Source organism: Dufourea novaeangliae, unplaced genomic scaffold (genome assembly GCF_001272555.1).
Source record: "Dufourea novaeangliae isolate 0120121106 unplaced genomic scaffold, ASM127255v1 scaffold25, whole genome shotgun sequence".
Taxonomy (NCBI): Eukaryota; Metazoa; Arthropoda; class Insecta; order Hymenoptera; family Halictidae; genus Dufourea; species Dufourea novaeangliae.
The window spans coordinates 913,498-928,119 of NW_015373901.1; the positions used below are offsets into that span (position 1 = coordinate 913,498).

General features: G+C 49.1%; 1 protein-coding gene across 1 annotated transcript in view; it reads right to left on the reverse strand.

Annotated features, from left to right (window-relative positions):
* Nucleotides 1-231: 231 nt before the first annotated feature.
* LOC107193717 (mucin-5AC) overlaps nucleotides 232-14,622 on the reverse strand; it is a 392,296-nt gene continuing 377,905 nt past the window's right edge. Inside the window, exons 5-13 of the mRNA XM_015583219.1 lie at nucleotides 5,919-9,977; nucleotides 5,290-5,604; nucleotides 5,135-5,207; nucleotides 4,441-4,856; nucleotides 2,010-3,974; nucleotides 1,805-1,927; nucleotides 1,431-1,597; nucleotides 1,124-1,338; nucleotides 232-949 (exon numbers count right to left, since the gene is read on the reverse strand). Coding sequence (XP_015438705.1) covers nucleotides 528-949; nucleotides 1,124-1,338; nucleotides 1,431-1,597; nucleotides 1,805-1,927; nucleotides 2,010-3,974; nucleotides 4,441-4,856; nucleotides 5,135-5,207; nucleotides 5,290-5,604; nucleotides 5,919-9,959 — 7,737 coding nt within the window. The 5' untranslated portion in view covers nucleotides 9,960-9,977 and the 3' untranslated portion in view covers nucleotides 232-527. The remainder of the gene's footprint in view (nucleotides 950-1,123; nucleotides 1,339-1,430; nucleotides 1,598-1,804; nucleotides 1,928-2,009; nucleotides 3,975-4,440; nucleotides 4,857-5,134; nucleotides 5,208-5,289; nucleotides 5,605-5,918; nucleotides 9,978-14,622) is intronic.

The window sequence follows — 14,622 nt, forward strand, 5'->3', positions numbered from 1 at the left end:
GACAGGAACGATGAATCGTGCTTCGATAGCTGCATCGACAGCGAATCCTCAATCTAGAAGCGTTACAATTAAAGGACCGATCGCTCGGCACTTGTTAATAAAATATCACTGTTCTGACGAATAAACACGAATAGAATATCCTTCAATAAATACTACTAATAATAGAGTGCGTCACAGTTCAGTTGTCACACCGTCATCGATCATCGCCGGTCGATCGTGGCGTCGGCTGCTCAATGTGACCGTACCTTTTGCACCAAGGGATCGTGTCGCTGTGGTCAGGTATCCTTCCGGTCGAGCGAAACCGTGAAAAGGAGAACGAATTGTGGTCGATGAATCGGAAATTCGTTCGTATCTCTACGTCCGTACAGTCCAATTCCTCGTGTTCAATCGGTTGTCTTGTTACCCTGTCGCGTTCTGCCTTGCCTCTTCGGCGAACTGCTCGAACTCTTCTCTTTCTTGGGCACATCCTTCGCTGCGGAAGTCGATGGTCTTGACTGGGGTGATGATTGCCCCAGTGTCGCCTGCTGTCACCTGAGGCTGATCACCACCTTCTCGACGTTCAACAGGGACCTCACTTTGTCGTTGTACTTGATCAGCGTCACCTTCGAGCCACGTACATTGATCCTCTCGCCGCCGCTGAGTATATGGCAGCACTTGGACGACTCCAAGAAGTCTTGAAGCTTCAACTCTCTCATCACATCGCGATGAGCGATCGCCGGGGGGCCAGCGTGAGCTTTGGGATTCACTTGACGCAATAAAGCATCCCTGCTCTTTATCCTCAGAGCTGCCATCAGATCCTGGAGCAGCACCCATTTGTCCGGGTCGTTGGTCAGGGTAAATAGAGCCGGCAGGTTCACGTCGCTCACTTCCATTTCGATTTCATCCAGTTCGGGCTCCGGACTGTCCATTGGAGCATCGTCGAGGGGATTGTAGCCGGATTCTTCCGGGTCTGTAAACGAATTATTTGTTCATAATTAGCTATGCAACACTAAGGATTACTGTTGCGTATGTACAGTTAGACTGCAAGAAGAACTGACTTGGAAGATTGTTTCTAAAATTAATTTCTTCTTCTAGTTGATCATAGGAATTGGTTTAAGTAATATATTCTATGTTGGTTAATTACCGAAAACCGAAGATGGTCCACCAAATGACCACGGCATGCTGGCCCGACCCTGAATGTCATCTAAGTGTTGTTCCAGAATTGAATAGGCATCGGTATCCGCAGCCAGCATCAATGGTGTCTGTCCTGAATAGGTAGCCAATAGGGGATCAGCGCCGTAGGAAAGTAATAATCGTACTAGTTCGGTAGCACCATTTTCTGCTGCCTCGTGAAGTGGCCTGAAACAATATAGGAGGTCGTATGTCAATTATACCGAATCATATTATATTTTTATTCACACAGTTGAGTGAAGATTAATGCGAATTATTACCTTATTCCCCCGTTCGCACTTTCACTGGCGTTTGCTCCGTACGCGAGCAATAATTTCGCAATCTCGAGATGACCCTTCGAACATGCTTCATGAAGCGGCGTGTACCCTGCATTGTCCTTGGGACTCGGTGCATTGTTCAATTTTTCTAGGCAGTACGCTGTGACGTCCTACAAATTCAGAGTAAATGTTTAAATTATAAAATCATGTAATACAAGAAAATAAGAATTATTAAAGAACGAGTTGTCTGAATGATCTGCAAGTTTACTTCATGAGATGAATAGCTATTTTTTGTACACAAAAAGGGGAAAGGAACTCATTTGTAAATAAACGCGAATGGTAGTGTCGACAGACTGTCAATTAAAAAGATGATTTACCGTGTAACCGAGTCTAGCAGCCCTATGCAACATCGTTTCACCGACACCTTTCTTTATCACCCACGTTCTGATTTCCGACTGGATGTCCGCGACACATTCCGGGCTGTGCCTCGTCAATACTTGCTGTAATACGAACACTTTGTTAAACAACAATTTTACATGTAACATAATCCACAAAAAATATTTCAAAACAATTTAAACATACCCTCTTCCTCTCTTTAGGTATCGTCTCGTCCTTTTTCAGAGGCTTCTTCTTTTTACGGATATAGTCGAATCCGGAGCGGAACTTCCGTCGACTCGTCCGGAGCTTAAGCTTCTTTTTGTTAGGAACTTCCGACTCGTTGGTCTCGTCATCCAGCTCGTTGTTCTCCGCCTCCTGGGCGTCGTTCGTCTCATCTTGCGCCGTCTCGTCCTCCGGCTCGGTCTTCAGGCTCTGCAGCTTCTTCTCCGCCAAGGATTTCAGCAAGTCCTTTCGTCTCTTCGCGATCAACAGATGCCGCTTCGAGTTCATGATCGCCTTATGACTCCTCAGGATTCCAGCGTTCTTCAAACGAGACACCACCTTCTGCTTCAACGTCCTCACCTTGCTCGCCGTGTTCTCCGGCGCCTCCGTCTGCGAATCGTCGTCTTGCGACGTATCGTCGTGATTCTGCATCGGTGGCGCTGACGCGGGCCTATCTTCACCGAACACTTCCCTGATCGTCGCCTGTTTCTTCAAAACTCGTGTCTCAGTCCTCGTTCGACTCTTCAACACTAACGTGGAGAACTCATTTGGCAAAGCATGATTGTTCTTGAACGTGTCACGGAAATTGTTCACCGTCTCCTTGCGGAAGTATCCGAGAAGGAACGAATCCGTTACCTTGATAGGCTTCAAAGACTTGCTATCCTTCGTCGGAGACTTTCCTTTCGACAACTTGGACGACTCCAACAGCGGCGTTAGGCTCGGTGTCGGTAACAGTTCCGGCTCGTTGTGGCCTTTCTGGGCCACCTTGTTGGCACCCTTCTCCATCTTCTCTTTTTGTTTCTTCTTCTGTTCCTTCTTGGTGGTGCCGACTTTCTGCGCCAGAACATCAACGATAGAACTGCCTTCGGACTTGGTGGATTTCGTGACCTTTGACGGACAGGAGATCGTCGTGGAGGAGGTGGCTTCTTCGTCGTCGATCTTGCTCCCAGGACCAAGCCCCGTGGTACTGAAGCTGTAGTTCGATTCCACATCGCTGTCCACGAGCTTCTTTCTGCTGAGACACACGTCCGAACTGTCCATCGACACAGACAGGGCTGGAGATCCCGGATCCAAATCTGGTAACGAGGTGGACAGCCTGTGAAACCTTGACGGTTTCGACACTGTGATTAATCTAGGTGGCATTCTCAAGGATTTTTTGTACACGTAGACCTCCTCCTCCCAACCAGGCCTGAAGTCACTGCCGTCTCCGAACAGAGGCTTTGGTTTGCCCTTCTGGGACGTAGACTTCGAACTGGAGGATTTTGATTCCTTTTCTGTTTTAAGCTTGTGAGGCGTCGTGTCCCTCGACCGTAACTTCATTCCTTCGGCTTCTGGGCCGTTATTCGTCGAACGCTTCCTGGCTCGTAGCCTGTCAGCCACCGAGGAACCATGACCGAACTCTGTACTGGCGTCGCTCTCTTCGCTGGACGACTCACTACCACTGGACGATTGCAACTTAATTCTACTTCCTCGACCAACCCTTCTCTTTCTACCGATTATCTCTTCCTCGCAATCGCTGTCCTCCTTCTTCATTTTCTTCTTTGCCCTTCGAATTAGCGGCACTTCGTCGGAATCATCGCTCGAGTTCTTATCCTCGTACTCCTTTGTGACCACCTCTGGCTCCTCCTTCACCTCGATTTTGATGTCCTTCGTCACCGAGGTTTCATCTTCTTTGCTGGCCTCTGGTAGCTCGTTCTTAACGTCCAAAGGAGATTCGACTTCTTGCAGTTCTTGCTTTATGTCCTCGGGTTTGATCTGGGACGACGTGGTAGCGTCCGACTCCTTGCTGCTGTCGTTACCCGTGTCGTCCAGCTTTGAGGTCACCGTGCAACTGGTCTTCTTCTTGCGACCACGTTTCTTCACCGCGTCACCCGTACGTAGCTGTTCCATAAATTTGTCGCAGGTGCTGGACCAGAAGGTGTCAACTTCCGTGATTTTGTCGTTCTCCTGGGAATTATAACAGATTAGTATTCGGGCGCATGGGTTTTGTTGGGTAGACGGAGTGTAATTAAATCCTCGTAGCGTTCCTATTATAACGGACATTGAAGCTAAATAATTTCACTAAAATCGATCCTAATACCAACATGTATACTATACGAGGTATTAACTCCCAGCAGAGGCAAAAGTTACCCTTACGAGTATTAGTCCATAATAACAGTATCATATTGTAAAAACTCCTCTCGAAATTAATAATACTGAATGATATTAACTCCAAAAATTAGAAGCCATTATTGCAGATATCAAGCCATAAAATTTATCTATCATATGCTTCCTACGATAACTATTATTCTACATTCAATCTACTTCAATCTCTCCCTACCATTTCCATATAACGTTCTACCACATTTCCTTTCAACGCTTCTGATATAGAACCCAGCACCTTGTAGAGAAATCGACAATGAGGGCCACCTACCTTCAATTCTATCTTCACAAGATCCGAGGAGGAAGTCATGCCCATGCACATAGCGTCGTTAAGGGGCACAGGTGGTTGCACTTTCGACAGCTGTTTTCTGTCCCTCCTCATCTCCTCCAGTGTCTGCCGCTCGAGTACCGGCATCTCACCCTCGGAATCGCTCTCCCTGAAGTCGAACACCGATGTCTCGGAGGAACTTCTGAACCCGCTGCCGCGTGCAGGCACCGTGGACGCAATCGCGGGCGCTGGAGCTGGCACAGGTACGGTTGCAGCCACAGGCATGTTCTCCTCCTCGGTTCTCGAGAATAGTCGCCTCCTAGGTGGCAAGCAAGCTACTTTCTCACGCGTCAACTTCGGAGGACTGCCCGCCGACGATCCCGACTGCGGAGCGGATGTAGACGCAGCGCTATCTATCTCTGTCAATGAGAATTGTGAAACACAATTGAACAATCCATTTTATGGAGTCTTGTATTCGGCAGTAAGGGTTAATTGAGCTTTGTGCCAGAGGTTCCAATTGAGCAATACGGTGCGAAAGTAAAAGTGCTGAATCCATTTTTTAAATTCGAAATGGCCTGCCGATATTTTCGTAAGACGAAATTGACAAAAATATATTCTTAGCGTTTAAATGTCAATGAAATATGGGTCGACTGCAACGAAAGTATTGTACAACAAAGTCATGACGCGGATAAAATACCTTTTGGTGTCGACGACGCCTCTTGAGATGGGGGTACAGCGATCAGCTTGGTGGTGAATTGGCCGGTCCCCACCTAGAACAGACGAAGACGGATTGTCAGTCGTTTCAGCGAATCGTTGCCAAGGGTTAAGTCGTAGGCTAGCAGCCCCATTCACCTGCTTAAGCTCCGCTTTGGTTCTGATCTTTGCAGCTAATATCGCGGCGAGGCCGTCGTCTTTGTCACGGTGAATCTGATTCTCAGCTCCCCGAGGTCCCAGGAGTGCCTCCTTGCCAGGTAGCGTGGCGGATGAATTTACTCTCGAGCCGTACAAGCTGCGGGGGGCTTCCTGAGTGATCGAGTCTACCGCTCTCGGCACATGGAACTTGTAATGGGGTGGCGTGTTGCTGTTCCGTTCCAGCAGACTCGCCGCCGTAAATGGTGACAGGTTGTGTCGTCCGATGTTTGTTTTCGGTTCGACTGGCGCGACAACCTTCGGGAATAGAGAACACTGTGGTGTTAGTCTGATAATACGGAATCCTAGCTACGAATGTTTCAGACGTTTGTGGTATCTTCCTACTGATATGGAAACACATGGTACAAGATTCTATGTAAAATTATACGCATAACGTGACATCAAGATTATCAAATCTTGGTAGCTTTTTGTTAGAGTAATTTGACAGAATTAAATTCAGTCGAACACCCTGTACTAAAGGGTTCGGTATAAGAACACCGTTTGCTGTACCTGGATCTTATCTTGCTTTTACCACCATGTGTCCACGGAACAAAAACTACAACAAAAGATACCTTATTTTGGAAACTCTGTTGACTATGATTCGCCAAGATAGGCTGTTGGCTGTTCATCTGTTCCTCCCTCTGCTGCTTGCTCTCCAGGCTATTCCTCAACAAGCTAAGAACTCGCTTGTCAGCTCCGGTGTTGCTCGGTGGATCGGCGGGTTGTCCGATGGATGTTCCTCCGGGAGGTGGTCCAGTCTTTTGGGGCTGCCGGTAGTTCGAGTAAATCGACTGGCTGGCGTTCAGTTGTTGCGGTAGAGAGTGTACGTTGGGTTTCGCGACCGGGGGATGATTGTACGACGGTGAACTATGGGTGACTTTAGGCTCGGCGGCGTAGCTTCTTTTATCACAGTAGGCTTGCTGGTATCTCGAGGACTCGGACGACGAGTAACCGCTGTCGGATCTCTGCTCGTAGGTGTTAGGCGCGACCAGGGTGCCGTTCGGCAAAGGAACGGGAAGATTCATCTCTTGCCTTTTTTGTTGCTCGTACAACGCTTTCGCGGTCGACAGCCTCTGCTGGATCCACGTGTCCAGTCTGGGTTGTTTGTGCGGCACCGCGGCACCGTAGATCGCGTCGCCGGGTCTCTTGGTGGGCGTTCGATCCCTGCGAGGCGGAGGTTGACCAAATTTGTTCCTATTATCCATGTAATATTTCGATTCGGCCGGATAGTCCGGTAGTGGTATCCCGGTTGATCCGATCCTGACCGGATTCACCATCGGCGGTGGATATCTGGAGGACCTGGACGACACGGAGTCGTTGGCCGACAGATAAGAGGACGACGGTACCGGCGGCGGTGGAGCTGGCGCTGTCACGGCGTCGTACACCTGCGCGGTGGGCAGTGAGGTCTTCTTGAACGAGGACATGTGGGGCAGTGGAGCGGTATTATTAGGATGCTGAGAGGAAAGAGACTGTGGTGGCGGAGCGTACAGCTGTTGCGCGGAGCTCCTCCGCTGTAAAGTATTCTCGTGCGGTTGGCTGTGATGGTGACGCAGCGGCGCGGAGTTAAAATCCGGCAGGAAATCAACCTTCGGCGCGCAGACCGTTTGAGGTGTGGACGCTCGAATGCCCGCCGTTGTCGGGACGCCCCTGTTGCTGTTGCTCGACAGTCGATTGTCGTAGACGGAATACGAGGCTGGCTGTTGCGGTGGTGTCTGGACAGGCGGTGGTAGCATACTTCTAGACCCGTTACTCCTGGACGAAATTACCGTGGAGCTGCTGACGTGTTTCTCGGTCGACGTCTCGATGTCATCCTGGGCGGTGGAATCGGCCGATGTTTTCACAGTTTTCACCGACAGATCCAACGGGGACTCTCTCTTTCGAACACCGTTGGTCTGCGGCAGAGGGGTGACAATGGTCGAAGCCACTGTGGACTGGGCCGTCGACGAGGATGAGTTCTGATAAGGATACTCCTTGTACCCGTAATCATCGTTCGCTCTAACAGGCTGATGATGATAGGAGGATCCTGTGCGACTCGTGTCCGTCGGTTGATAGCTGTGCATCGTCGTGTTCGCCGTTGGTACGGAAGATCTCGCGGCTACACCGATCGATGTGACCGTGGTGCTCGATGAATTACTGCCCTGATGACTGGGCGCCATCGTGGTCGCGTAGCTCGGGTAACTGTGCTGTTGCTGCTGCTGCTGTTGGCTCGAGTGTCTGTTGTACGAGGAATTCGTGACCGTGGTCGTCCTTCCGTTCACCGGCATCGCGTGATTCATCGCGGGCACCGTCGTCGAATACTCGGGGACACGTTGAGGCGCGGCCATCGAGGATGTGGGCGGCGTCACGACGGAAACTTTGTTCGGCGTGCTCGCGGTGTACGCGCGTTGCCTGTGCATCGGCTGCGCTTTGCTAACCGGCTCCCGTCTGTTGGAATGATAGGACGATAGAGCGGCGATCGGGGGAAGATTGTGCGTGTTGCTTCTTTGAACGGAGGCCAACGGGGATCGATAAGAGCCGTACGAAGGAACCTCCATCGTGCTTCTCTTGGAATCGACGCCGTTGTATGTCACCGGTTTGCTCGGATGATAGCCAGGTCCGTTGGTGTTCCCGGTTCCGGAGCAGATCGACTGCGCGGGTGGTCCGGGCATCGGCATCTGCTGGACGTACGTTTGGCTCTGAGATCGACTCGACTGTGAATAATAGTTCGGTTGCGACTGCGGCGGTTGGGGATTTTTTTGGAAGGAATGATACGAAGACTGTGGCTGTGGCTGTGGCGGCGGAGGCGGCGGTAACGCGTACGGATTTCCAGCGTAACCGGTGCTCGGTTGATAGTGTTGCGACGTAATTGGAAGGCTGTACGAGTGAGGGGTGGAGGTAGCCGGCGGTGGCGGCGGATAAGTCGGCGAATGGGGCTGGAAGCTGTTGTGAGGGGACGGCGCGTGATGAGGAGAGGCGTGAGGATTGTGCAGGGTGGACACGTGAGGAGATTGTCTGTGCGGTGACGGGGTGGCGTGATGAGGAGCGTCATGGGGAGAAGCAACAGGATGATAACCGCTCATCGCTGGGGGCGGTGGCATCTGATTAGAGGACGACGACGAGGAGGATGACGACGCGGCAGTCCCGTGAACGGTCATCCGGCTGTTGTATGTGTTCGCGTTGATCGAATGCGGGGACGCGTTTATTCGACTAGAAAGCTGTTGCTGGTGTTGCATCTGCGATGATTGTTGCGGCTGCTGTTGTTGCGAACGATGAGACGGCCCGATGGTGCCCGGAGACGGCAGATGCGACGAAGGAATGTGCGCCGGAAGATTCTGCGACGACGACGCTGCTGCTGACGACGACGCCGACGACGACGACGACGGAATGTGACTTAAGCTACCGCCGTGGCGGGGGCTGCACGGGTTCACCGATAAACAGGACGGAGACGAAGAGACGCGGGACGAATGCGATCTTTCCGAATGTACCGACCTGTCCGCCGGATTGCTCGGCAGGCTCGATCGGCTTTGCGTGTGGTGCTGCAGCGGGCGATAGTTCTGAGGCGTGGACGATCCATACATCGAAGGAGCGCTCGATGGTGGTGGCGCGTTGCCGCCGCCGTAGGAACTCGGTACCCTTTGCTCTTGAACGTGTCCTTGGCCAGAAACGCCGACGACGTTCGGCTGCTCCGACGGCGTCGGTCTGGTCGCTGACTGGATGTTTCCCGACGACGACGTCGCCACCGCTGCCACGCTGGCGGACTGATAAATCGAATTCTGGCTGAACGGGACCGGCGCGCTCTTCGTGATTTCCGGATGATGATAACGGGGGTAGTATTGGGTTCTCTGCGCGACAACCGACGGGTTCGATTGCGATTGCCGATCGTTGGCAGTCTGATAGGTCGACTGATGCGTCGATGCGAGTATTTCCGCGGTGGAGAAGGACGTTCTCGAGACGGTGCTCAGTTGCTGATAAACCGGACCCGGTGAGGCTGGTTGCGGCGGTGGTTGCATCTGATGCAACCGCGGCGAATTGGATTCTGTGCTCGTCGTCGTTGGCTGCGGATGCTGTTGGATGGTCGACGACGAGGATGCCTGTTTTTGGGTGTAGCTCGACGCGGACGATCGACTGCTCGACGGTTGCATCTCGGTTAACGTAATCGCGTTCGAGGACGACGAGCTGGCCTCCATGGAGGAAACATCATCACCTGGCCTCGTGTCCGGGACCTCGACTCTGGTTGGTTGAGGCGCATAGGGCTCCACGACCGATGGACTCCAGAAATTACTGGAACTCGACGCGCCGCCGTTGTCCACGGACGACGAACGGACGTCGCTGGTGGGATACCGACCACCAGTTTCTTGTTCGTTGCTGCTGCTGTTGCTGCTGCTCGAAGCCGATTGCGACGGTAACGGTAGTGACGGTGGTGCTGACGGGGTTGCGGAAGCTGGTGACGGAGGAGCCACGGACGAGGCAGTGCCATGGTCGTGCGACAACGACGACGACGTGGACGAGGCAGTACTCGTTGATGTCGCGAGATTATGATCCGCTAACGCGGTCGCACCACCTGTACTCGGTACGGGCAGTCCCTGGAAGTACTGGCGAGCCCCCTCTAATACGTTCGTGAAGCTCACATCCATGTCACACCGACTGCTGATCTGAAATCAGAAATAATCAGGTCGTTAGTTAACAATCTAGGTACCGATTCTGTGTTACTGGTTTATTTAATCACTTAATGCTAGGGTTCTTTGAAAAAATCACTGGTATCGGTTCGACGAAATGTCTATCTGAGTCTGAACTGACGGAAGTAGAGGATTTACTCTTGGAATTTTAGCGGGGAATAAACACTTGCGGTGTCCAAAACGGTCTCCGCTCGAGTTGGCGCAGAAGGAACACGCGCGGCGGGCGACACATGTTCGTTTTAACGTCTTAAGTTAACAAATTTTTAAGGAATGTTCACGAGGATTCTGTATGACCGTTGTACGAATGTGCAGCTTCTGTTTCGAAAGTGACATTGGTTCAATAGATGTCACTGAATAAGGTAGGTTGTCAAATAAATTCTGTCGAGTGTTACTTCTTCAATGTTCAAAGCAGTGACTACAAGGTTATCACTAAATTACGTTCACAGTAAAAAGTAAGAATGATCTGAAGCTTCCAGTTCTTTACTTAGAGGCAGTTTACTTTTTATACTAAGCTTCACCTGGAACATTTTCTCGTAGTACCGTAATCTTACGCCAAACGTTTACGACGAAACATGAAAATAAAGCATCCTGTACACCTTGCAACTACACACTTTATCAAGTTGTGGCAACTTTCCCGAGAGAGAAGCGCTTCGCGGTACATATTTTACAAAGTTTATTGAAACTGTTTAGAGAAAACGAAGTATTCTATGGAATATCCGGATAGGAATGTCAAACGAGGAAAATCGTTTAAACTCGAGGATCGTCGGCCAAACCGCAGGAACACAAGCTGGGTCGCTGCAGAGTACCGAAAACCCGGTTCACACGGTGCTGTTGGCTACCAGGACGGCCATGGAACCGGGGCGAAACATTAATCTTCATTGTCTTGTATTTGTCTGTTGCGAGCCAGCATCCCTCGTCCGTTCTCTCTCTCTCTCTCTCTCTTTCGCTTCCTCTGTCTCCCTCTCGCTCCCCTACCCTTTTATTGCCCCTATTTTCTCGAGCGAGCGACTTGAACTGCGAGGCGGCCCCGATCTCCTGTTATTAATCTCGTTGGAACCACGTTGCACCGTGAAAGATAAGATCATCGCGAGAACCGGCGAACCAACCTGCCGAGGGGGAACAAAGCGAGATTGTTCAGCGACTCCGATGACGTCCAGTTACGGCCCTAAATGGCCGGGATTGATAGAGAAACTCCTCACCGTGGCTCAATTAAGCGTAACTTCGTAAAATATCGTCGAGGATCGGGAGTAAAATTGACCGTGAATCACGATGGTCCCGAATGAACTGAATAAACATTGACATCGTACGTAAATATGTGAAATATTACAAAAGAACTGTAACGAAATTTAATTATATGTTTACTTTTAACACGATAAAGCATTTAACAGAAAAATTAAATTTCCCTTTAATTCCCATATTCGTGAGATTAGTCTCGAATAATGGGAATTTTCAGAATTGTCTAGTTACGACTAAACTATGGATATTATGCATTTATGGCACTCTAAATGCGAAACAGTAAGGTTTAAAATAGTTTCCACGTTACTTTCAACTTACTTTTAAAGTTCGGAGTGGTATACTGATTTCACTCTGGATAAGTTGAATTATACGTTTGCTTTATCTCGACTACAACAGTGGCTAGTTTACTTTTCTCGTTTACCAGATATCAAGAGGAAGTAAATGAACTTGTAAAAATGATATACCATTCCCGAATCACCGATCCTCATAATCCCATTACACTTTCTCCAAAAAAACCTTCCCGTACCATCTCTCTAGAAAAGCTTAAACAATACTCATCGGAACAAAATTATCAGACCCTTGTGTCCCTAAAGTCTCCAACATCGTCTCGATTAAAATCGACTAAGTTCAAGTGTTCATTTTTATTTTGACCACAATACATAAGACTTGCAAATTTTAGAGTGGTCTTATAGTTATGCCACGTAGTGTAGACATCAATAGGAACTAGAAAAACTTATAAAATAAAAATACCACCCTCCCCGAATTACCGAACTTCACGATCCCAGCGTCCCTTCATCCAAGACGACCATCTTTCCATATGTACCGAAGCCTAAACAATAATCATCGGATTAAAATCAATATACACTAAATCATCGATGAGTGTTCGAAGGGTCCTCAGCACTGACAAGGAGAGGTCTCCAGGTATAGCGTTGACTTTTTTAAACGAGGTTTAGCACAGCGATAGCCAACACGGTGACTCTTCGTAATCCCAGACAGTAAACCCTAAACTCTCCAACATCGTCTCCATTAAAATCCACTAAAACGATCATTACAGAACTCGGAAAGGGCCTAGCCCCGAACGGGCGCAAAACACCAATTCCAGTGGCAGCGATTTATACGAATCCTCGAAAAGCCAACGACTCGCGGATCGGCAGCTATCATGATTCACCCTTTTCACGGAGTTCTCCGTGACTCGACGGCGAATCCTATCGAGTACCTCACGAAGAAGAAAGAGAGAGAGAGAGAGAGAGAGAGAGAGAGAGAGAGGAGTGAGACGGAATTCTCGGATATCGAAGGGCGCCAGAGATCCTTATCCTGGCGGAGGCAGCCACTCGAGCGGCGATCGTTATCGGTTATCAGGGAAAGGAGAAAGAGGAGACACCGTGGCGGCTCTATAGCCCCGCCGATCGCTCGATCGTGTCGTGGCTCATTGAGACGTGCAACGAGCCGTCTGCATATAGCGGGAGAGGCGCGGGAGAGGCGCGGGAGACAACTATGGCTGGGCCACCACCATATCGGTTCCATGGTGTACAGTCAGGTAGGTGGGTTGAGAAGGTCGGTGGAAAGCGTCGCCGAGGCGAGAATCAATATCGTGCACCCTTGGCGAGAGCCGAGCCAGGGCCAAGAGGGTCTTCTCGTCGCTTTGGTCCCGTTTGCGAGGCGAGTCAAAGGCCCTTCTCGAAACCATCGGCTTTTACTCTGTCCTTCTTTCGCGGTATCCTTCTCGCCCTTGTCTCATTCCAGCCCTAAGTATCACCCTCGTGGTTCGAATCACTAGTAAATATCTGCCGTTCTCTGTGCACGGTTTACCTAGGGACCTACCATAGTGAAAGGGTTAAATAGTAACGAGCTACGTGGAATAAAGAACAGTTGCAGTGTTAACAACTTTCTGATGTCAAGCAGTGAGAATTAAGCGGTTAAAAGAAGTTTTAAATAGAAAGAGGAGGTATTATACGATGAGATTGCATAGAAACATGAGAAGTGTATAAGAGCATGCATACAATTCTTGAAGAGTACTTTTGCTTACACAGTAGAATAAAGAACGGGACTGAAATTTTTGCACAACGGTGTATGTGTAATTGTTGAATTAAGGTGAGTTAATCTTCTCATTAGGTCACAAGAAGTTCTTCAGTCAATAAGATGCGTTTAAAGAATTCATTACAGTTTGAAAATTATCAGAGACATATTTAATTCACCGTTACCATTGATTAAAGAGCTATTTTATTTTTCACGAACGTTGAAACCGTTCGATGTTTACCGAGAAAGAATACTGGATGTTAATTGGATAAGTCAACGAACAATCACAAAAAGGAGTTCACCACACACAAAAGTAAGGGTATCAGACCCTCCCAATTCTTGGACGTTCCTCGGTCAATCTGATTCTCCCCTTTGCTCGTCCGGTCTCCGGAGAAATCAGACCTGCCGGGAATTCTCGCTCGTTGAATTCGATAAAGGGTCTCTAGAAATCCATCACCCCTGAAATGGTACCTATTCATTCGGTGACCTGTAATATCGAAAGATAGAAGATTCTATTATAATTCCTCTGGACAACAGTGTCGACCTAACTGGGTCATTCAAGAAGTGACCCGCCAAATGTCGTGTATTTAAATCCCAAATTAAAGTGATCAGCCAGTACGCAATCCAAACATCAATTCATCTAACTTTTCCTTTTATAGAATATAGTTCCCTCGGGGGAAAAAATTAATCACATGAGAGGCTAACAATTTTATTTCAGCTAAAAAAGCCCAAATCACTTGCTTAATGTGGTTATCATCGAAATATTTTCATCGCAGAACAGTGCAATGATACGTTTGTATGAAATCGTAAGAAAGAACAGGCACATTAAGTACTTAATCTAATACAGACTCTCCCGCCAGCTCTTGTGCCACTGTTATAAAGACAATTTGTACCAATCTTCTGAGTTAAAATTTCAAGTTAATGTTGCTCGTGTTCTAAATCTACCGAATCTGTCACTCGTAACGACAGAAAGAACCAGATCCTCGGAAACCTCGGGTGGCCGGAATTCTCCAAGTTCCAGGAACTTCAAGGATATTACGAGTACCGGTAACTCGAGCGAGAGTTCAAAATCTTTGGAAACAGGAAGTCTGGGAAACCAAATATTATGTCGAGCAAGTTAAACACGAAATCTTCCCGCCAACCAAACCTTCCACGCGCCACGGTAACTCCGTGAAAACCGCGGGGATGCTTCGAGTGCCAGAAGCCAAAGAAAATCTAGGATTCCGCAAGAGTACCCCGGAAGCCGTGAAATCTCGCATAGAATTCAAGATTTTCCTCCCAGGAAAGACTTCTTCGAATATTATCCCGAAATATTTACACTTTTCCCAGAGAAGCTGAATAAAAGAAACTACGAAAAATGGTACCTCTG